We start from the raw sequence: 24816 nt of genomic DNA on the forward strand, positions 1-24816 counted from the left end.
TAAAATGTTAAAAAAATATTTACTGATAAGTTATATCAATATTGATATCACCATGTATACATCTGCATATAGCAACATTTACCCCAATACAAATTTTCATTCTCAAGAAATCTAAAATAAACCCACAAATCATTTTAAATATTCTCACTACTACAAATACAAAATTGGGTTTAATTCACAATAAAACAGAAACAAAATCCAGCAAATAAATTGCAAATACCCTTTAAACATGATACAGTAACATGTACTGATTGAGCCAATTAATCCATACTTTGTTACTTTTTATAAAAATTATTATTTTCATAAAGAATCTGAGCATCATGAGGCCAGGCATACAGACTAGACTATCGTAACCGTAATAGTTTACTTAAATCTTTTAGCACTCATTGGTTCCGGAATCTCACAGCTCCTGGTGTCTCATGATGCACAAAATTGCAATCACTGTTTTTAATCCAATTTGCAGCCAGCTTAAACAACAACTGCCATCACTGTCAATGCTAGGGTACGTGCAGTTAATACTTTGACTCACTGCATTATGATGCCGCAGGAAGATGCAGTTCAGTGACCAACTCGCTCTTGCACAGACAACTTGTATTCTTGAATCAAATTCACCGATATCAAAATGCCGGGTACATTGCTAATAAAATCAGCCTTGGTTGCACATGGGAGGACACAAATTAAAACGTGGGGCAGGAATTTTATGTAACTTGAACTTGATAATAATGCAAAGGAAAAGGCCAGTGAATTAGGCATTATGCAAACTGACAGAGAGCATAACTTATGCACATTGTAATTTGCTCTAAGCAGTGGCGGTCCCCTTCCTATGATTTTGAGGAAGGGATACATTTTGACAGTATCCCTATTGTTCATTTTCATTGTCAGAAATTTCTTGTTTTTAGGTACTCCCTCCCTATAGGAGCTTGCCTACCCTTAATTTCAACACCTTTATCAATTTATCCTGAACCACAAGGCTGGGAGGAGTTTGCATCCAGCTGAAGATCACTCCGCATGTGATATGGTTGCTTATTAAATTCATTTCATGAATGTACTTGAGCAACTTGTGTGTGAACCATTTCTGATTAAATAAAAAGTTTTGAACTTAATGAATTTTTATGTTATTTTTTCACCTCTTATTATCTTGGAAAACAATACAATAATACAACCTTAGAAAGTTAGATCATCAATTTATACAAAACATGTAGTTGTTAGGCGATGCTTCGTCAGCTGATAATCATGATTTATTTTGGTACCCCAATAATCCCAAATATGATTTTTGTTTCTATCGGTTATTTTCCCAACTGTTCCCCCTTGAAGTACAATATCAAAATAAACCCGTTTTATCTGCACAGAGCCTGGACAGATTTGTACATTGTAGCACAATTAAATTTTCATCTATCATCAAGCCATTACTGATTTATCCTATTTGTGCAAGCTTGTTCTCAATTTACATCATGAATACCAATAAAGAAACTTCTGATGAAATGAAATTTTCAAGCATGCCCAAATCCTATTACAAGGTTTTGTGGTGATGGTGATGACACAGCAGAATACATATTAAAATTGTTGTGATTCCGTCAGATAACAAGGGCTTGCGGTCTCATTATAGACACTGGCACTGCTTTAAAGCAAATCTAACACAGGTGCCTTAATTCCCTCAATGTTCTCAATTGTTTACAGGGCCTCAAATTCAGCATGAATTAAGTGCATCAAGTTTGAATCACATATATTCGAGCTAAACTTGATTTCGCCTAAAATACTATTGACACTTTCCTAATTTGACCTCTAAATGACCTCATACATTTGACCTTTGACATCCACAATGCATGACCCGAGGCCCCTGGTAGAAATGTGCTTAACTTTCCTAAAATACACTTGGATATTAATCCCACAAGTCATTTTGACTGTTGGTTATTGAAAGGACACCCCTTCTGCAAATCTCCCACCTCGCTTTGGTTTTTGGCCTCACTGGTTCTGCCTCATCGACCAGCTACTCCTTTTTATTGGCCAGCTATTCTGAAACTTAAGAGTCATATCTGGACAGCCGTCTTTTCAATGCTCAGATCAGCTGACGTGCCTAGAGCAACCTACAAGAGATTTAAACATTGGCAATGCCAACTGAATTATTAAAAAATAAAAATAAAAGAAGATAAAAGCAAAATTGAATACTACATTTTCTGTACTCTATTCATAATGAAAAAAACAGTGTTTGAAATTCAACTCTATAAATGCAGAATGAGAAGTATTACATTTCAAATTCTGTCATTTCACCTTATTTTGAAACGGCAGGCCATATTTGCACAAACTTGATTGAAAGTCATCTATCAAACCCCCTTCTCTGTCCCCCTCTCATCCATATACATGCACTCACAAATTTTCACTCATGGAAATAATTGGCGCAGTTCTTGATCATGAAATTCAATCTGTTTACGACTGCCACTTCTAATCTATCTCATCAACTTCAAAATCTCAACCCTAGACAAGATTCTCAAGAACAGTTAAAGATGCTACTATTTCGTACCGTACGTCCTAGCTCCTAGCAACCCCATCCTCTCTCATCCTAACATGGCAATCATGAGAATAATTACATCAGCAGTGGAGATTTGTTGGCGGAGTAAAAATCAGGAGCTCAAGACATGCGATTTGTCCTATCTGGAGGAATAATCGGATCGGACCACTTTCCTCAGAATCTCTTTTATTGAGGATAACACATAAAATTGAAAGCATGTGGGTCTGTTAGATGGGTGGATAGCAAGTAATTAAAACATGGTTACTATAATACTTGAAACAAATCTTTTCAGGGGGGACTTAACTCTCAGATACCCTGTGCATTACACAAGTGCAAACAGTGGTGCTTTGTGTCAATTTGCCTTGTCTGCAAAAGCACTCACCATTGTCTGCTTGGAATGATTTGAGTCAGCCTGGATACGGGCCTGAGGAAGCCTGGCTATGGGCCTGATATATCAAACATAAACACGTTTTTCCTATACAATGCAACAAATCCAAAGCTATATAGTTCCTAGTTTCTATGACAATAGCTGTAGCAGCAGTTCATTATTTAACCCACTGAGCACTACCTGCCGATCTAACATTGCCTCTGATTGGTCAATTACATGATATCTTCACTTTAATCACCAATCAGAATGGAGCTTTGCAAATAATTCACCCCAATTTTTTTGTGTGGTGAAATGATTCTAACAATGTTGCTGATTGGTCCGATTGATAATGACAACTTCTTTTTAGCCAATCGGCAGGTAGGCCTAGTTCTCATGGGGTTAACACCTATTCAGTGTATGCATGTATCTGGCCACATTATCTCTATACTTGACACATTCCCACTCAATGCCAGTTTACCTCAGTTCCCATTTGAATTAACATGAGTATAATTGGAGATTACAAGCTGTTTTACAGTACAAGTGAATTTCGAAATCCTGTATCCCGAAAAGTTCACCTAACTTGAAAGCTTAAAATTATGTAGGCCATACACAAAGAAACATGCCTTTAACTATTTTTTCTAATGGATTTCACACAAAAATTATGATGGTTTGAAAACAATTCTTGAGGACACTTTTCATTTATAGCAGTCACCATACTGATCTTTATATAGTTGCATGTATACATACATGCTTTCAATGAGGTCCTTTTAATGTCATAGTAATTTTGGAACCTCTTCTTATAATGGCTTTTGGGCAAGGCGAAGTGTAAGTGGGAGCTAAAAACCATCAATTCTTGAATGTTCTTGTGAGTGTATTGGTAAATATTCACGGCAGGTATGCCCTGCAGGACTAAGAACCTCTCTCACACCCTTTTAAAATGCTAGGCTGATTTAGAGTGTTGGATGCGTGTTCCTTTGCTACACGTAATTACAATGCTGTTGCGTCCGTCCGTGCAATAAATAATCAATCTGCCCTTCCCAAGAATACTTTACCCATGTATTTCCGCTGATTGGTTGAGAAATTTAACAGGAATTCTTGCCTCCGGCTAGATGATATTGATAAGTTATGGGGTCATGATTAATCCCCCATCGCAATGCACAGAGTCATGGAATCACCACCTTATTCCACCAATGATGTGCTAAAGCACACAACATTTTCATGAACTTGAGCAGCCATAAATATCTGGTACCTTTCGAAATTACAGTTTTGTTTCAAAGGTCACAATATGCAAAACAAAAAAGCCTATAGTGCCCAATCCAAGGGATGTATTGGACCTTCGCAATGAAAGTATGACCAAATCCAGAACTGTTTCACATATGGATGTTTTCTATATCATTATTTGATATTAATAGCCTGTAGATCTGTGAGGAGGAGGGGACACAGATATGTAAAGGTGGTACTGGTATGTGCAGCAGTCAAGGGTCCCATTTTCAGGCTCACCGGTAGTTCCGGATTATGAGATCATGCTCCAGTTCATTTAGTTCTTTAGTTCTCTACAACCTATAACTTCAGTTCACAAGACCAAACAAAAAATGTTGAAATTCAATTCAGAAGTCCCAAATTTTGCCGGAAAATCAGTTCCGAGTTATCAAAATTTGGCGTTCCACGTTGCACATCCCTACCAAAATTAATGTTGAGTGCCCCCTGGCCTATAGAACATAACATAACAGGTACTTAGACAGCGCTTTAGCAAAATGAAGTGCTTAGAAGCATTCCTCATCAGGACTATCACTTCAACCACAATCATTCCTCAAGCATTTCAGGCATGCTTAACAGATGACAAATTGCTTTTTAATGGCTGATATTGTTTCGGCTGACCAAGATTAATTGCTCACAACTGGCCAAATTAAAAGAGAAATTGGGATTACCCAGAAATGTAGAATCTGGAGAAGAGATCGACATTAAATGGGGCTTTATATTACCAAAATATTACATTTTGATTTTATATTACCAAAAATATTAAATGTTATATTATACCTTTACTAGTGGCTGACTATGATTTATTGCTTCGTTACAGCAACTTTAATTTAGGCAGCTAGAAAAATATGATTGCAACCAGTTTTTAACTGTTCAAATGATAAAGAAAGAAAATCCGCCATACATGTGTCACATTTAAATTTGTGCATATTAGTATTAACCTACCAGCAAAATGTTATCCATTATTTCAACATCTGCTCTTCAGTAATTCGATGCAATGTAACAAAAAATTGCTCATTTATAATTCAGCTAAGCATAAAAAGTATACTCAAATGTCAAACAACGCCTTTTCTGTGTGATAAAACGGGAGTAGTAATACTATGTTTGAATTGACTTTTACAGGAAGAAGTCATCTTTAATTAGATGGGCTATTCCATATAAAATCCACACTACCCCTGTGGAAGATTTAGCTAAAGTCTTCCACAGTGGGAGTATGAGTTTTGAATAGAATAGACAATTGGGTACCTTCCATTTGAAATACTCACTCCAGTTGTGGCAGATATGGGAAAAGCTATAATGCAGAGGGAGTATGGGTTTCTAAATCACTAACCCTGACCAATTACAGTTGAAAAACATACTCCCCCTGTGGAAGATATTTCCAAAATCTTCCACAGGGGTAGTGTGGATTTTAAATGGAAGAGCCCAATGTACTATCTGCCGAGCAGGGAAAGCTTGATCAAATATTATTTTTTGGAAGTGTGTGCATCGATTTAATAGACCATATAATTGCTGTGCAATTTATTCTCGCTAATTTATGGTACAAATTTGCTAAAAACAGTTACCACCAAATAGCGGTGACCTTTGTGAAAGAAAGCTTGCATGAAGGTACAAGTATAATATCATTACAATGTAATAGGAGAAACAAGCTACAACAAGATGTCTACGGCTCAAACAACATAGGATATGATTTATCTGTGTAATAAATAGTTGGACAAAGTCTAGCACATGCTCTTCACAGGTCGTTACAATAATTGATCAAAACTGCATTAGTGAAACATTCACAAGCAGATAATAAATTAGGACTCTTAATGGTGCGTTTTTGCTTTAATATTGTCCCAACATGTTTTGTGTGCATCATTTGTAGCGTGATAAATTGACACAAACTATCCTGTATCAATTTGATCCACAGACACAGCAAGGCCATCTATCATATAGCTATAGCATGATAATAAATTATGGTAATCTATTTTACATCATTTGCATCAAATTAACTTATTTTGAGCATAACTTGCAGAAGAAAACTGGTTAAAGTTTGTTTTCCAGCTGAATGAATTTGTAGCTAATATCTGCTATCTACTGAAGATAGCATGTATAAATTAATGTGGTAGGCAATTTGGCAGAAATTGCTGTCATATGAAAGTCAATGCATTAGCCACTTGCAAGCAGTGTGGATATACAAACACTGCTTCCTATCTTTAAGAACAGGTGGGGGGGGGGGGGCAGGGTAAGATAACAGCTGAGGTTGCTGAATTATAGATTTATAACAAAGGTTGAGTTCATAAACCAATGATCTTAAATCTCACCCTTAGTAGTGAATTGAATTCGCACTGAAAGTAACCCTTACAAGAAATGTTTCAATCTTTCAAGACATTTTCTTTGCCAACCCTTACAGGGTTCTGCCATTTATTAGAATGCACAATTGCACATCTTTGTTTCTGTTTACACCAAATGTTGACAAAATGCTGCTTTAGAGCATTTTAATTCTTCCTACAGCAATAGACTTGGGGAAAATTGTAACAAAAGAGCACAGATTTGTTTGACTACATTACAGATATACTCATTGTACTGTTCTAACAAAACACAACTGAAAGAGAGAAAAAGATGAAATAAATTTGAAAAAAAAAAGAATTGAAGGAGAATCAAGTGTTTTTTTGCAAGTAGGAAACACTTCTAGCAATGCTTGATATTTGTTTACACAAAGGCACCTACAAATAATTTGTTTCTATTAAGCTTCAATAATCCAATCAACTTCAATGAATTAACGAGGAGTAAACATCATGCCTTTGTTTATAGAAAAGGATGAGCTTCAATTATCAAAAGACAACACCTGTGAGCAACATTTAATTACCTTTTTTGTCACGATTGCATAACCTTTAAATTATATAACCAATTACCAAAATGCCATTGATTTCATGTGACATCATGGGCAATAGCAACACAATGCACATGCAAAATGATATATTAAGGATCACTACCTGTATGATGCCAATCAGTGCAGGCTGCCCCCACTTGGTCCTCATGCATGACCCCGGGGTACCCCAACACGATCCAAGATACCTTACACTTGCAAGTGAAACTTCCTCTTGTCTTCTAGCACCGATTATTAACTCCTTTCTGTCATAGTAGTCTCTCTCTTTCGGTTTCCTTCTGGCATCGTTATTCTCAATAATCACTGTATGTAGCAACCAAACAGCTGCTGTATAAGTTCATTGACTTCCCAAATCACTCAATGTGGCCATCCGTGAGCCTCATGCAATCCTGATCAATGTGTGATACACAAACTCTGCCCTAAAATGTACACTGGTCCAGCAAATCAAAAAAGCTTCAAGGGGAGGAAGGTATCCATGATTGCAACAAAGTCTATAACACTTTACTCACTTACTCAACACTGTTGGTACTTAAAATGGCTTCAAAGACAAGCGAGACTAAAAAAAGAAACAGTAGCAGAGAATGAATTAGATGACTTCTGGCATAGAATCACCTCACATCTAATGCCATGAGTGCCCTACATAAGCCAGCAATAGCCAACACTCTTTCAATAAACTTTTGCCTCATTGTATCCTCTATTTGGAGCGGCAATCTAGTTCAAAGTTGAATCAGGAAAAATCAGCTATTTCCTCCGTACAAGCCATGCATTAACGCGGCTGTGTACTCAAGACGTTGTTTCTTTCGCAAAATTGAGATTTTTTGATATTTGTTACTTTGTTATGTTTTTTATAAATACAAGGAAAGAAAATCCAGATTTATAAACTCCAACTGCGCTATTTTATGGATTTTATTTCACTATTTCATTCGTGTTTGCAATTTTAAAGAGAGAAAATCTTTGTTGTATCAGCGAGGTACACGTGCGCAACAACGCATCGCGCTGCGTGTCGCGCAATTTGTTAACGCACAGATACGCTTCGCATACGCTGACGCTTATCTGCATGCGTGGCGCATCCTTTGGAAACACTAATTTCAAGTGGTCAAATGGCTCCGTTTTAGCTGATAAAATGTGGGTTTTTCAAGTTCTCTCCTCGATTTGAATATCAAGTTATGAATGGATTTCGCTCAAACTTCTCAACGGGCTGTGGATTTACCCGATGTTCACGTAATATAAGGTAGAAAAACGAAAACTGCCGCATTCTCCTGTGAGATTCGATGAAAGGGCAAAATGTGACCACTTTAAACTTTGACGGCCATTATGTGAATGTTCATTTTCTCGGTAAAATGACGATTTAGGTACACGATCACTCAATAGATACAGCATCTATAGGTAAGCAAATATGGTCATCGTAAAAAGCATGATCGACTCAAGAAACGGTTTTCTCATTTTTTTATATTTTGGTCTATTTCCGATTTTAGGCATCATTTTGTGCAAATAGGCGTTTGTGAATTTTAAAAAGTTCATTTTGATGCCTTATATGGTCAATATCTCAAAAACTAAGGCCAATATCAAAAAAATAAAAAAAAACGTTTTTGGAATGGAGCCTCAAGATTGAGCTAAAAACAAAATAAAATATTTTGGAAAGAGTGTTTTTTTGTTATGATGTACCTAACAAATATTGCCAAAAACTCACTTTTTGTGATTTTCTTCATAATTGTTGTTTTTACCCCAAATCTGTATTTATATTAAGATTTATTGATGTCTTGCCTTTATAAAAATGTATACTTTTATATGTCTTGCTTGAATAATTACAAAGTTATTGCACTTTTACTACATGCATGTCTGAGAGTACACAGCCACCTTAAAAAAGGGTGGTAAATGTAACACTTTATTCCAGTGCTTCTGTCCATAATTAGATCTACATCAACATCTCCACCTTGATCATGTGCTTTATTATTAAAACTGTTCCTATTAAAAAAAAAAAAAAAAAAAAACCTGTTCTATGGTTGGACCTGACCATTTTTTTACTTGCTCTGCTCATACTTTGTCTGTCAAAATCAATCAATTTATGCAACAACAACAAAAAACCTGATTTTACATGCATAGAGTAACAACAAAATGTTCTGTAAACATCATATCTTGATCAATCGAGCACATAGAACAGGGTTCTTTTTGTTGTCTAATACTAAAACCAGAAAAACATTGCTGCAAATGAAATGTAACCTACACAAACAATACAGTCATGTAACTTCAATAATAAGTACACATTATTCACATCACATCACCTAAAGCAGACACAATCTTGACTAGACAATATACATCCTATCCCAACAAGAAGACAAGCTGTCCTCATTATCCTAACGCCAGTATAAGACACAGCCACATTCTTACTGTACAACAAAAGACTTGGACAAAACCACACTCTTGGTTATTCTTTTACACCCTGTGGACTTTTTCCTGCCTAAGCACTATCCCATGTAAAATAAACAAACTTGAGGTCTGGCTCTAACCAATGCCCCATCTGCTTCTTCCTTTGACTACCATCAGACATCAAGGGAGAAAAAATTGATGGTAACATGCAATTAACTTTAATGGTGCATTGAGGCTCAATAAAATAAACTGTATTATAGAGCAAAGCCCTGTCTGTCTTCTTATGATTCAAAGCCTTTGTGTGAGGGAATCAGAACCACCTGTCTTATTACATGATGAGAGGAACATCACCCTATCAAGTGATGATTGCCAATAAAAATATCATGATATGCAGATAGGAATTTGGCAGTTTATTCTACCAGCTTTGTTCGATCACAATGGTTGCTCTAACTCAAGATGTATCTTCAAATCATCTAATTAACAAAGACCATACAAAACCTTAAAAACAAAAAAAAGATGTTTATAACTGGTTTTGTATGATCAAATGCTAGCCTCCAGACTTAAACAACTACTTCCTACCTCTTAATGTGATTTTCAACACACCCGATAATTGGATTCATTCTTGACTTATATTACTCCATTTTACATTGATAATATTTTACACATTTTAATTCCATCCAAATGTATCATCTATAAACTCACTCTCACCAACTTTTTTCTCTGAAATAGATAATGCAATTAAATTCTAAGACCTTGTCTTTTGCACGAAACAACTTGTCTACCCCAGATTACTTTCAAATCGCTAGATGTTTCAAAGATGATTAAATTTTCCTGGGGCTATTTAGTGCTTTAACATCAGCCTGGAACAGCAAGCTATGAATAAAACCTACTGTATTTTCCACTGTTCGCTTTAATTAGGATTTTACTCTGCATCGGCTTCAAGAATTGTAAATTGATGCATGTTTTTTTATCTGAAGCATTTTGCTCTTTGCAACAACATGAAGAGGGCTGAATAAAAACAATTCTTGCTATATATTATATTTCTCCCACACATGTTTGAGTGAGTTTTCTCTTCTATGCACACCCACCACTGTTTTTAATTTTTTAATTAGATAAGAACTTACCCTTAGTTGAGGTCTGCATACTAGCATTGTTGTTTCAACTTGTTGTGCGAATAATTCCAACGCCTGATCTTTGTTATGTACATCTTCGCCATTGATCTAAAAACAAAGCAATAGATACTGATACTTGTAATAAATGAGATTATAAACTTCCTACAAACCAAAATTGGCTGGCCAGAAGAACTGCTGCTCCAGAATCGGAGAGGTACTTAACCCATACAGGTGGATATTTTCCTCTGTAAAGACACATTTTGGAACATAAAGACCTGGATTTTACCCATTTTTTAAAACACAAATATGATGTGCCTCCCTCAGTATATACTAGTTATACTAGTTAAGGTCAAAGTTCATCCAGTGGTCAACTGGGTAATCAAACTGTCACCTGATATTAGTGCCTCCTGATATTTAAGCACAGCAGCTCTAGTTTGTGTTTGTACATCAGATGCAAACATATGATATATGTGCGTTATATTAGGCATGAAAAGTAGGTTGCTACTGTGCATCAACTCAAACTATCTTGTTATTTATTTCACTTTTTAGCAAGTTTGGCTCTTCTTATTTCTCAATGTTTATTTGCAATGAGGTATATAAGTTTATTTTTTCATTGGTGTAGAAATAGTTGTGCCCTATATCTCATTGGTATAGACACAAACTAAAATATTTACACACAAAAACCCAATCCTGATCTGCATCATTGTACCTGTCTTCTTACATGCACCCATCCACCTGATCTAATATGTTTTGTCAGTTTTAGAGAGCCAAACAAGATGTTTACTCTCCTGTACTGTGGTGCATCATGTTTCTCATCTCATTATCAGCTTGTTTGCGAGTCGGGTAAGCAGTGCAAGTTCAGGTTCCACCGTTCTATTATAACCAGATACTTGTGTGTTATGCCACCATAATCTATGGGAAATCAAACTCAACATGCTTGCTATGAAAAAGAAAAGTTCCTTTTCATTGCTATAATGCATGCATCCTTGTTTTTCATAACCTTTCACAAAGTAGTATGCATCCAAGTCGCAGAGGATATGAAAAACTTTTGTTGTTTTGTCCCCCTTCATGAGGCGTAAGACCCGGCTGAATCCTGTAACACCTTATGCAATATGTATGGGGCTGTGTAGTAAGATGAACTCCCTAGAGGTTGGAACAGTGGGCGATATGGCATGCTCTATACCCACCTGCACACTTCACAAACAGTATCAACAAGCACGCGCCCGGATTTACAACAAAGCTCCGCTAAGCCCAATTTGCATGATGGTTCATGTATCATCTTAGTCTTCTTGGTTTGGAGTGGTTTTCTATGAAACTTGCACTGCTATAAGCCATTTCTGTGCTTAAATTTTCACAAAATGACTGCACCATTTCATTGATCAATAATGTAAATCTGACCATTAAATGTACAGCATATAAACTATCGTTACAAGGCATCATCTATGTTGGGACACCCTGAACATTCAAGATTAATTACAAAACTCGCTGAGAGCTGTGAAAATACTTGGGACTTCAGAAAACAAATAAAACTGCGCAAGAGTTTGAGCTATAATCTTTCCATCACGATACAATCAAAATACACTCACTTAACTCAATACATTCAACAAGATAGGCAACATTATATATGTAGTCTGAAACATTTGACATTTTTCTTGGGTAGATCCAGTTGCTCTGTCGCTAGGCGCTTCCTGCACAGTTAAAGTAAAAACTGACATTTTGGTATCAGAAGAATGCTTGTATTTTTTTATCACTCTAGTAAAATTAAACGAGAACATTTTGTTTAGATGGTGCAATTATACTTTGTCTGAATCGCTATGACCATAGCTACTTTGGTGGTTTTTTTAACAAAATCCGTATTGACCATGACTTGGACATCTTAGATAGTGCAAACTATTCTTATTTTGAATTTTGAGACCATTTTTGGTTAAACTCTCAGCATTCTGTTAATGTGTGGAGCACAAAATGCTTCCTATGACCTCTTTGCTTATAACTCGAGACCCATGTGTCTTCGCATAGAGGCTTAAGCTATACTGAATTGACAAGAGGAATATACTTGGGTGTGGTATAACAAGATTTTACAATTTTGTCATTTTACCACTGTATGACCGGTGCAGGCTATATAAACTCTCTTTTGAGCCTGGTGTGTTTTTGCCACCAAAGGTTTCCAGATACCGTAAGGAAGAGTTATAACTTTGTTGCAAGTCTTAATCACAAAACTGCACAAGGTTTGGAACAATGGAAATCATATATTTATGCTGCCTAACTATAAATACATTGACTGTTAATCCCAACATAACTGTGGAAAATCTTAAACAGCTATCACATAGATAGCCATTTTTTCTTCCAATCTTGGCTGGCTTAGCTCACCTGTAGAATTTGATCTCCTTCCTTTATTCTGCCATCTTCACCTGCTATGAAATTTGGATCAACCTGTAGCAAAAACAATGATACACAACAAATATAAGATTACTTAGAACATATCTATCTAAACACTTTCTAAAAAAAAATGTTGGTATCAGCGCCTTTCACGTGTGAACATGTACCAAAGCGCTTTACATTTATTCCGCCGTCGTTAGAATATGTCAGCTGCCATACAATGGCATGCTCATACCTTTAGGAGGCGCTCAATGGACAGTATTCATAACAGCTCCCCATTTCACACCTGGGTGGAGAGGAGTAATCGAGATAAAGTGCCTTACTCAAGGGCACAACACGATGGTGTTGCCGGGGCTCGAACCCGCAACCTTCCGGTTATGAGTCGTAGCCCGTTCCGCTCGGCCACTGTGCTACTGAAAGTTTTGAAGGGATGTTATGTCATGTTTATAAGAAATACAATTGAATAGCCGTAGCATGATTCAAATTTCATCTTGTGGCCCTCTGAAGAACTGATTCGGCCACTGGCTTTCACAATATACAAAAACAAGAGAGAAGGGTTAAAAGTATCCATGTCTTTAATACATGATGACCCTGGCTGGACATTACAATTTGTTCCAATTTGCAGAAAAGGATACATTGCTAAGTGCAAGTGGATATTAATAAATTGCCACACAGCGCTCCTCACAGTCCAGACATGGCGACTTGGATCAAATCAAGTGCTGCCATATTTATAACAAGAAATGTGGATAGTAAAACGTCTTGAACTTTGTAAACATGCTTTCAATGAAACACAGAAGCTGTATCTGTGAGACATGGATTTCATACCCATGCTGGTTTGCCGCCCTTTTACACCAAAACAAGAAACCTGGGGTTTTTTTTTGGCTTTTTTTTAGATGGTGCGATTTGTACTTAATTACTAGGTCGCACACACTGGTTGTGCTGATTAGATACGATTTCAAACAACAAACATGGAGGTTTAATTTGCTCAATTGCTTGGTTCCAGCAGGGAGTTTCCACATTGATCATCTATGTTATTCACTATGGACCACAATGGCCTCATCTCATTGGCATAGTTCAATAACCTCAATTAAACAATCATATAGTGCCAAATTTGACCTCAAGTTTCAGAGTATGAGTTTTTGTACCCAAATTTTCAAAGGTCATTCAATGAATGTGCAAATGTATTGGGGTTAAAGAACTGTGCCTTGATAGATGAGCATTCACATTCTGAACTCAAAATGGACTATACATACTAGGATTCGCAATAAGTCTGTGTGGCGAGTATCTATGTTTATATGGCTATCTCACTATACACATAAAATACTGAAAACTGGAATTAAATTCTAACAACTAAAACCTGCACACCGCATTAAATTTTCAAGATCAAGTGAGCTCTGAGACAAACAATTAATTTTATTTAGCCTTATGAGTTATGTGGGTTTGTATATTTACATTTTTGTTAATTCCATGTTCTGTTTGTAAAGAATCTTTACTTGTATACATGTACTGAACTTTTGAAGAAATTTAGTATTTATGCTGTTAATAGCATAAGAATAGAAAAATGGGTAAAATTGTATTGTTAGTTGCATTATCATGTCTTTAATTATCATGTGTCACTTATAGTGTCATGTCACTTCAATTATTAGGAGATAATTTCCAAACTTTCTAGAGTAGTTGATGCTGTTGCCAACTGGATGGCAGGTATCAAAGTCCCATACATCATTTAGTCTTTTCAAAGGAGGATCAGGGGGCAATGCTAACCAAATTGCCACTGTAATTACATTTCTGCCCCTCTGTAATTCACACTGATCCTACGGGAAATCCAGCAGGCAATTTGAAAACACACAATTCAAACAAACCCACCACACAACATTTACTTTGCTCACACTTTTCCAACCACTGGGGATTGCTAGCAAAATGGCCTGGAGAAGACCTGTTATTAACCATCTTGTTTTCTTGTATCTGTTTTTTGGGGTCATCTAATGAAGTAATTTGGGTAATTTGCAAAAAGAATCTTATTTTATAATGGTGAAAAATAGTGGAAATGGCGGAATAATGGCAAAAAAAAATGATAAAAAGTGACAAAATGTTTTGCGCAAATTTGATAATAATATTGTATGTGAACAGGTAAGGCAGTCCTATACTGGAATGGAGGGTATCAGCCAGTTGCACAGCTTAAAATGATAGAAAGTCTCAAGACGAGAGCCCAGCTTTGACAGGTTTGCTGGATAATATTGATGTTTTCTAGCCTTGCTTGGCCCAATCGGACAGTTTCGCAAGATAGGGGCTGTCATTTGGAATTGGATTGCTAAAGCGAAATTGGCATTCAAGCGGGGCAGAACTAATACAATTGTACATGTTTGTGTTTGAGTTACGATGAAACCTGTTAAAATGTAGCAATTTTGTGGATAGGGGAAGGCCCGTAGGGTTGAGTTCACTACATGTTATCTAAACTTATTAACGACAGTCGATGTTTAAGATCTGAACACCCTATCGATACGTCTGTTTTCAATAGTAACAAGTAATGCACAAAAATGCCCTAGCGCCTTCACTTGACTGTGTTCACCTTACACAAGACATTATAGGACATATTAGAAACTCCACCTACACTAAACAAAACACAAACAAACAATTCCAGCAGATGTCAAGATTTATTTAGTGGAAATGACCATGAATATCTTGGGGTGTCCAATTCCCCTGCCTTCATTTGGACTGACTCTGCACTATCGGTTCACGTTTCACGTAGTTGATCCTTTTTGTTCATAATCTTGGCTGCGCAGGAAATGACGGGATAGCCTGTGAGCCTGTTGAACAGGTACAAAACAACTTGTTTATTACATGTGAGCTAATATCTCATATAACCACTGTCTTGTTTCTAACACGTACCCCTGTCACTGGCAATTTTCTTGCATATAAACAACAACTTCCCCATTTTACCTCTCTTGTGATAAGATGCTTTTGCCATTTCCCTCTCCTCGTTTCAAAGCAAATTGCACACAAGCCTGATGCTCACGTTATCTCCCCACACATGATGGTGAATGATATATTACCATGGTTACATAAATCCCCATTGACAGCACATTTGCTGTCTATTCATTTATGCATGTGAAAGGCTTTTTCCATTGCAATCAAAATGCAGGTAATAAATACACACCTAGCTAAGGTCATGAAGTACCCATAGGCCACGCTTTCTGCACAGCCGTACTCAGGTGATTCTGAAGACACGCTCTAATTTGATTCATTATCACTGTTTGACCTAGTATCTCCAAACTATACTTTTTGTTTTATTGCTGATGGGCAAATGCCTAATCGGTACCTCTTCCTAATATCAAACCTCTACGTTTCAATGCTTCAAATTAAAAATTTGAAGCAATTTCTTTTCACCTGACCTGTTGAGAAGCACTAAGGATTTCACTCCTAATCAGGAAATCCACTGTCACTCTCAATTCCTCTACTAGATTCAAATATATATTACAAACCCTACATATTTGACTCTTGGCCTATAATTTACCCATGATGCACCTGTCAAAAGTAGGTAAATGAGTTATCAGATCGCAGCCTTTTACTTGGTTAGCTACTTGCGTTACTCTCAGACCAACTCAAGGAAAATTAATCTTGCCTCGCTTAGTCCCCCTTTGCATGTTTTGCGCAGATTAAAAACTAATAACAGACCCGAGATTTGCAGGCTGTGAGCGCTAACGCCTGTGTGATCCACAATTCAACGGGATAGTTTCTCTGTTTCCTGCGGCTATTCCAACAAAGCAGCACTAAGCAATTACCCTCGCCACATCTGTATATTATTCAAAGCCATTTTAAACACAGGATGTGACTCGATCTATGGATGCCTTAGAATAAAGCACTAAAAGGGAATACCTAGAATATAGCTTTATTTTCTTCTTTTTTGTTCATTGCCGTGATAACCGCTTTGCCTTCAGGTGTACACTACTTTCTCTCTCTCTCTTCTCTTTTTACATTGATCTAATCATCTCTTTTCAAGATGCAATTTTTTTCTTTTATGCCCAGTCATTTATTTTGTGTCAAAAATTCAACTTTACTAACATGTATCTCTATTGACGGGACAATTTTATTAAAAGTGTGTCTGGCACTCTGAGGTACTGAGCCAATAAAGGGATGAGCGATGAGCCCTTGCAGACATCACCACTATGTGTCCCTATATGATTTCCCAACTGACTGAATTACATTTATTTGCTTTTCTATAGAAAAGTTTTGTGGCTTAACTTCTCATTCTACATAACATATTCACAAACACTTCAATAGTAATTTTCCTTGCAACCATATGTAACTTCAACACCCACTATATATAAGCATCTCATCGCTCAATTCCAAAAGTAAAGGCCTATAGGATAATTTCAAAACATCAAATATCATCTTTCACTAAGTGCTGTGAACTTCCTCCAGTGATAACCACACTCCTCCGTCTCCTCCCTCCTGATAATCCTTGAAATCACACCACACTCTTATCTGTATTTCAGTTGCGGTTGCTTGCGAAATTTTCCACATCTTATTTGTCAGGTGAATGAACGGCTCTGTCCTCTTCTGTTTTATTTTTGGTTATCGTTGCTGACATTCATGTTCTCCTTGCATTGGCTTTGAGATGCTATCAATATTCCTGTTTTTCTGTATCTCCTCAAGGGATGAACTTCTGTTACTGAACACACAATCTACATTTCATTTGTGACGAGAACATCTCCTACTTTTTATCTAATTTCTTTTACATGATGACGTTGTTGTTCCTATTTTGCAAACAAAAATCTTTGCTTAATTTTGATTTCAAGCCAAGACGGTGTAACATTACCAAGATATTATGTTTGAATGTAACCAGAGGACAGTCTAATTACCTAAAACACTATGCATTAGGTCACAAACTTCTTCTAAATGAACCATAAAAATGAGAAAATCCTAACAGCACCACGTACGCAGCATACAGTACTTTTACAGAAACACGTTCCCTTCAGCTTCGGCAAGAGTACTTCTCTATCCGGGGTAGCTGGTATTGAGTTACTTTACAACATGAGTCTCTCTCTCTTACTTCCCTGGATATGCTACAACAGATGACAGGTCCAAGTGTGTTGTTTAGTTCAACCTCTGCTCTATGTTCCACCTGTAAGAAGTACTCAATCCCCAATGGACTTGTTACATGCAAGTTTTAATTATTTCCCAGGGGCTTGTGTTTCAATTCAACTAACCCATTTTTTTTAAATTGCCACCCTTTTAATTCATAATTCATTTCAATCATTTGATCAATTTCGTCTTTCCAATATGCTTTTGACACTGCTTCAAGTGAGTGGTTGCAGGTTTGCTTTTCTTCCAAATTTTTCAAAGAATGATTTCATGAGTTGAGCTTCGCAAGATGAGGACCAGTGCATGATCAAACACATCAAAAAAAGAAAGTCCCCACTATAATAATACAGCTTGTCAACTCGAGATTGTACACATGGTTCTCAGAATCATAACATAATTGTGCTCCCGTGTTAAAGCTGCAGAATCAGAATGTTCTCTTACAGGCCCTATGTCACAGGGGAAGTTGCCCAAATTGGTCCAGAATTGTCAAAATAGTATAAAGTTATTCAAAGTTTCACAAACTTGCTTAAAACTTCCTCGAAATTGCGGTAAGTTGCACAAAGTTGCTTTTAAGTTTCTCAAAATCGCGTAAAGTTATTCAAAATTTCACAAAATTGCTTAACATTTTCTCAAAATTGCTTAAAGTTGCTGAAAAGATGCTCAAAAGTTTTCAAAATTACTCAAAATTGCTTCAACTCCCGCGCAAGCTGCGTAAAGTGAGCGCTGATTCCATCAAATTGTCAAAAATTTTCCAGTGCAGCACAAATAGGTCATGCAACCTCACACACTTTTGGGGAACTTTACGTAACATTAAAAAATGTTGCAAAATTTCAGACATCTTTGGAGAATTTTGACACCTTTGGGCAACTTCCCCTGTGACATGTGGCCTTCTTACAGCTCCTATTGCTCTTAATTATTTGTAAAAAGCCAGATCCGACCACTCAAACTAGTGGCACCTTTTTTTGACATGTTTGTATCACTTCTTCATAAAACATTTGTTGTCATGTTATTTTTTTTATTAGAGACTTCTTCATAGATCATGTTGAAATGTATCCAGTTTTTGTACAAATCCATAGCCCTATATCAGTCATCATTGTGTTTTGTGGACATTCATTTTAGAATGATCTCAAATGTGACATCTTTTCTACTCCCGCTAAAGTTGGAAATATTCAAGTTGAAACACTGACAAAGTAGCCAAAAACAAACAAAAAACATGGTTTAGAAATTAAAAATACCTCTTAATATTCCTAGCCGACTTTGGCCTTAGTGTAGACCCAATCATATCACAAATGTTCTCTATTATAAGGTAACAAACATTGTAAACAACAGCTGTAAATATAAGGCAAAACAGGCCCACTGGTATTTTTTGCCCTGTTTATAAATTAACCACGTACCATCTACAAAAATAACTCAAAATTTGCAATTCAACCTTATTTACATTACAAACCCTTCTGAACAATTTTTAAATGCAAATTCTCCTACTACTTATTCAGCCTCACTCCCTAGCCTATAAGCAGCCGCCCCGCTAGTGTCACATTACTAAATCTGTGAAGACTTCAAATGCTGTAATTATCGGTGCCCGTCCGTCCAGTTTTCTTGAATTTACCTGTGTCAAGGCACGTCAAGGAGATAATTTGTTTAGCATCGTCCTCATCGAGGGGCAGTAGCCGGCCACTGAATAAGCCGTGGGTAGGTGGGTGTAGTCAGCGTTTAACCTGCTGACTGGATAAAATGAATGATGTCCCAACTCCCAAATTCAAAAATTTGAATAAATTTGTTTTAACTAGTAATAAACAACTTTTAACATTGAAAACCCATGCAGTGAAACTCAAAATTCACAAATTCTGGCTTCGATTATATAGCGTTAAAACCACAATTTTTCAACTTGGTGCCAAAAATGATGTATTTAAGTAATTGAAAGAGTTAGTGTCCACTCAGGAAGAGATTTTGAAGTGGGGCCAGAGAATATCAATGAGGGCAGGCATAAGCTATGACTCAGCGGTCAATAGCGTATCAATGGTCACTCCTGGAGGACCATCAACTTAGAATATTTCCTCAATGGTCCCACATCACATTGATTTAATTCAAACTGATATACCATCATACCCAAGTTAAGTTAATGCTGCTTTTCTTAAAGGTAACACACTCAGCTTTCAGTATTTTTTTTTTACTTTTATCAAAAAATAACATTTGTAAAAAGTCCTTCCTTAATATACATCATTATGTTATCAATTGACACCAACCACAAACTACCCAGTTTTACTCTCCACTATTTCTCATAAGTCATTCAATAAAACAAAAATTATTAGTGAAAACGGATCAAAAAAGGAGATATCAGGACAAAAAGTCTGTCATTGTCAAAATTAAAAGTTGCTCTTTATTAAATTATCAATATGATATCACGTCACATAAAATGTTGCATGTATGGATGAACGCACACTCATAGAGTTGTACAAATCCCATTGCCTATGTATCAAGTGCAACTTTTAGTTTGGACAATAGTCAATTGCATACTTTCTGGCCAAATATCTCCATCCTTTCTGTCAATTTTCACAAATGAAGCGTCAAATTTAAGAAGACATCTTCCATAAGAAAATATATAGTTTAGGTTTTTGTTTAATTGAACCACTTACAATGGTGGCTTATAAAACTGATTATTTATGTATTGTGCCAGCTGTACATAAACATTTCTTATCCTGAAGAAACGCATCCCAACTGCTCTCAGCACCTCAAAGCAGGGAATGAAGGGTCAAAATTATATCTTGCAACTATGCTTGATTTTGAACACCATTGTACACACCCTTATTATATTGGTGTGCAAATTGGATTTGCTAGGGTGTTACACACACACCTTAAACCTGGAAACCCATGGCCTGAACTGAGAACAGTAACTTGGCTGGATTTAGCACTGGTAATTGGCTTTGCTGCATGCATTTTTGATCCCATTTGAGGTTTTCATACTTCACCCTACATACATTGATGCTTGAACCTTGAAGGGTAACTGATATTACATATATTACTTACTGATTGTACTCACAATGGGCTGTTTAAAATCCACACTACCCCTGTGGAAGATTTAGGAAATATCTTCCACAGGGGGAGTATGAATTTCAAATGGAATGAACACATTAGCAACTCCATTTGAAACACACCCTCCCTCAGTGGAAGATTCAGGTTGAATCTTTCTCAAATGTTCAAATGGAGCTGCTAATGTGTTCATTCCATTTGAAATTCATACTCCCCCTGGAGAAGGTATTTCCAAAATCTTCCACAGGGGTAGTGTGGATTTTAAATGGAATAGCCCAATGAAACTATTTCCCTTTATAAATGCTAGCTATTTTTGTACCCTTCCTGATTCTATGCCAATGTATAAGACCCATCATGCAAATTTGATACTCCCATCAGATCAAGAGTTGCTTTTACTTAAACCAATCTTGAATTTTGCAACCTTTCATGAATTTTGAGGTCAGTGAATACATATCAGTGAAAAAAAAATCAGGATAATTAAATTCACACTTTACAGCGAGGAGACTTAATTTGTTATCCCGCATTCCTTGTTCCAAAATAAACAGTTTGTATTTGTACATCTCATCAGTAGGAGTACTTAACAGCTACACATATATGCCTTTCTAGAGGATTTTATTCCAAATCTCTTTAAAAAGTACCGTATTTGATCCATTAACCGCCCATGCCCCAATAAGCGCCCACCCAGCTACTTTCCTCTATTAATATTATGCGCAGAATCCGTGCAACTACACGTGTATCAAACATAGAACCATCAACACATCAAATCTATATTTTGGGCCATTCTTTACATTATGCAATTATGTAAACAATATAAAAAAATAAGCGCCCATCCAAAATGACTTTGTTAAGCATCCTGGGCGGTTAATGGAATGAATATGGTACTTCACTTTAGCCACATTTTGGGGCAGGTGGAGAATTTGTCCTCTTTAAATCTCTTGTACATTGGGTGTCCTTTAAACTGTGTCCAGGTACTTCTACACTTGTCAGTCAGTTGACACCATAATATGCAATTACCATCCAATCTATGTTGAATTGGTCAGTCACCTTTGTGATAGAGAACTCTGCTTTCCAGGCAAGAAAAAGGTAGACAGTCACTGGCCTTTAGTAACTCAAAAAGGTATCAAAATGTAGAGTAGCTTGTCACACACATGTGTTAGAGGTTTTGAAACCCCGAGCTAAGGCCTCTGGTAACCATCTTCCTTTCAAAGCCATGGCCCACAAACGGGGCATGACCGAGGGTCCTGGGGGTTACCACACGCTTGTCGCTCTCCTGCCTGCACAAGTTGGCATTTACTTATTTGCATTACCCAGTGCAATTCCCTCTAGTCCTCCACTAGCCTACGCACACTGAATCTATCACTCCAATTTACCAAATGCAAGCAGATCTCCAATTTTACGCCATTACTATATGAGGCGTGCTTCGTTTGGCGTCAAGTTATTGGCACGTTATGCTCAGGTGATCTGCAGCATTACTAACGAGCAGAAAAACATGCGTTGCTTTGGCTACTACTTGCCTGATGATAATGATGGAATACATGTACCAGCTGCCTGCCTGCCTGGGTTTAGTTAATTTGTTCCATTTAATGTTGTAGTCCATCTGCAATCATTTCATCACTCTTGTACAACATCAAACAAGTTGAGTGGAACTTTTGAACAAACCTCAAGTACATAGGGCCTATCTTTCTGCGTCTGCTATAATGGTTATACATGCATAACGACTGAATTGAATCTTAATTAAAATGAATAGACACTGTTTCATCACCTTCCGCTATTAATATATTCCTCTTATGTATTTCAGATCACGGGGTCAACATCTTGTTACACATTCACTTTACTTATCATGAATTACAAATTGAAATCATTCTGCTTTAACTTATAGCTTCTATACACTTTTCTATTACTGTATAAGTGGAAATTTTCGCGAGGGTTTTTATTGTCGCGAATTTCGCAATTAGAGCTCCAACCGCGAAAATAACACCTCGCGAATGTATGCAATAATGTATTACAAGTATAGGGAAGGACTGGGCAATCGCGAAAATAACATTCGCGAAAATGTGTCTCTCACTCCAAATCGCGAAAATAACTGTACGCGAAAATTACCACTTATACAGTAGAATTGTGTGATTCTTTATTAGACAGCCACGTCTTCATTGAAGACACATCAGAAAGTCAGTCTTTGTCCGATTCATTTGAAAAAAAAAAAAAAAGTCACAACTATCTTCAGTAACTTTATTCAGCAGCAAATAAAATGTGGAGTAAGTTTGGAATATCCTTCACACTGTACTTTCACAGAATAAAGCGCATCATAGTGTGTGCAGGGTGTGACACCAACAATGAAACTAACATGATGTTCAAACTACATCTTATCCAACACAGGCCAATGTTTTGCTTCTGTCATGCATCTGTGACACAGCATTTACAGACTGTGACTGTTCAATGGATGATGTTTTACAGACCTACTCCTACACTCCCATCAGCTTTCAACTGATTCAAGACAACTTTGTTCACCATGCTCTGTCCATCTCACCATTGCAATATGTACCGCATGTTTTATCATCTGGGGACCTGGGAAATTATTATGGCCAACATGTATGACTTTATTAACACTGTATGATATGATACTGATATCTTTATGTGTAAATGTTGAATGCTGTCCTGGCTATTTTGTGTGTGTGTGGGGGTGTATATGAAGGGTTTACATACATGGGTGTGTTTGCATCACATGCGAAACCAGGAGATGTTTGAATGTGTGTGTGTGCAAACCTGTATACATAATTATATCATCTACAATTCTGTGACACATCAATCTAAAGCTAATTCAATTTATACTATGAATAAGATACTGACCTCGCTGATGAAGATTCCTATATCATCCTCTTGTCCATAACACAAGGTGAGACCAAGCTTGTCAGATCCACTGTTTCTACATAATACAATTTCCTGCAAAATACAAAGTGATAACATTTGTTTTCTTTAATAAGTATTACAAAGACAAGGGGCAATTTTGCTTCAGATAGAAAAAGGGCAGCACAATTTTTTTCCAGTTGGTTTATTTTATGGGTTTTTATCTGATTCACAACAAACCTAAAATCATGTTATCTATTATGCCCACAAATATATCCAATCCACATAACTATTGAAGCTTTTAGAATGGATATTCCATGGGACTATTCCATGAAGCCTGCTTGACAATATCTCTATCCACACACATCACCATTTTGATCCATCAACATTTAGGTGACGCCATTGAGGGGTATGCCTCTGATGTCGCTGATATTGATTTGGAGTTATTGGCGGAAAAACGCTTACATTAAATTTGTTTCTTTTATTTTCATCAACTGATAAATTGCTATAACTTGGTAACTAGTAGTTCTATTTTCATGCGGTTTGCATCATAACATATCATTTCAAAAGGGCTTACAACTGATGTAAAAATTTTTTTGACATTATACTCATTTGCCTTGATTGTGTCACATTATTATTTGCAGTAAAACAAAGCACCGCTTACATGTCAATGAACTTGGATCATTATTGATTACCTCTGAATCATTGCAAAATGTAAATATATTTGACAAAATTTCACATAAGTATTATGGATCTTGCGTCCTCAACATGACAGACAGCCTATGTGATCTCGCCCCTAACTATGTTTAAATTCATTCCATGTATAATTCATCAATGGGACTTTGATATTGCACGGGCTAATACATCAATCCTATAAACTGGCTAAATATTTATAATAGCACTAAACTTGAATTTGATTTGTTTGTCTCGTGTTTAGACAAGATTGTCAGGAGACGGAGCTCTAGCACCTAAAGTTGACTAGCATCCTGAGTGTTTATGAGAATATCTC

The 24816-nt window shown here is 36.7% G+C and overlaps 1 protein-coding gene across 2 annotated transcripts in view; it reads right to left on the bottom strand.

Annotated features, from left to right (window-relative positions):
- The window catches only part of LOC140148195 (E3 ubiquitin-protein ligase PDZRN3-B-like), a 259712-nt gene that overhangs the window by 15021 nt on the left and 219875 nt on the right, over positions 1 to 24816 (bottom strand). For both annotated transcript variants that reach the window (XM_072170055.1, XM_072170056.1), the window contains 3 exons: positions 23811 to 23903; positions 12846 to 12908; positions 10491 to 10586 (listed from right to left, as the gene is read on the bottom strand). In XM_072170055.1, coding sequence (XP_072026156.1) covers positions 10491 to 10586; positions 12846 to 12908; positions 23811 to 23903 — 252 coding nt within the window. The remainder of the gene's footprint in view (positions 1 to 10490; positions 10587 to 12845; positions 12909 to 23810; positions 23904 to 24816) is intronic.

The sequence above is a fragment of the Amphiura filiformis genome, chromosome 3, assembly GCF_039555335.1.
Source record: "Amphiura filiformis chromosome 3, Afil_fr2py, whole genome shotgun sequence".
NCBI classification, from domain to species: Eukaryota; Metazoa; Echinodermata; class Ophiuroidea; order Amphilepidida; family Amphiuridae; genus Amphiura; species Amphiura filiformis.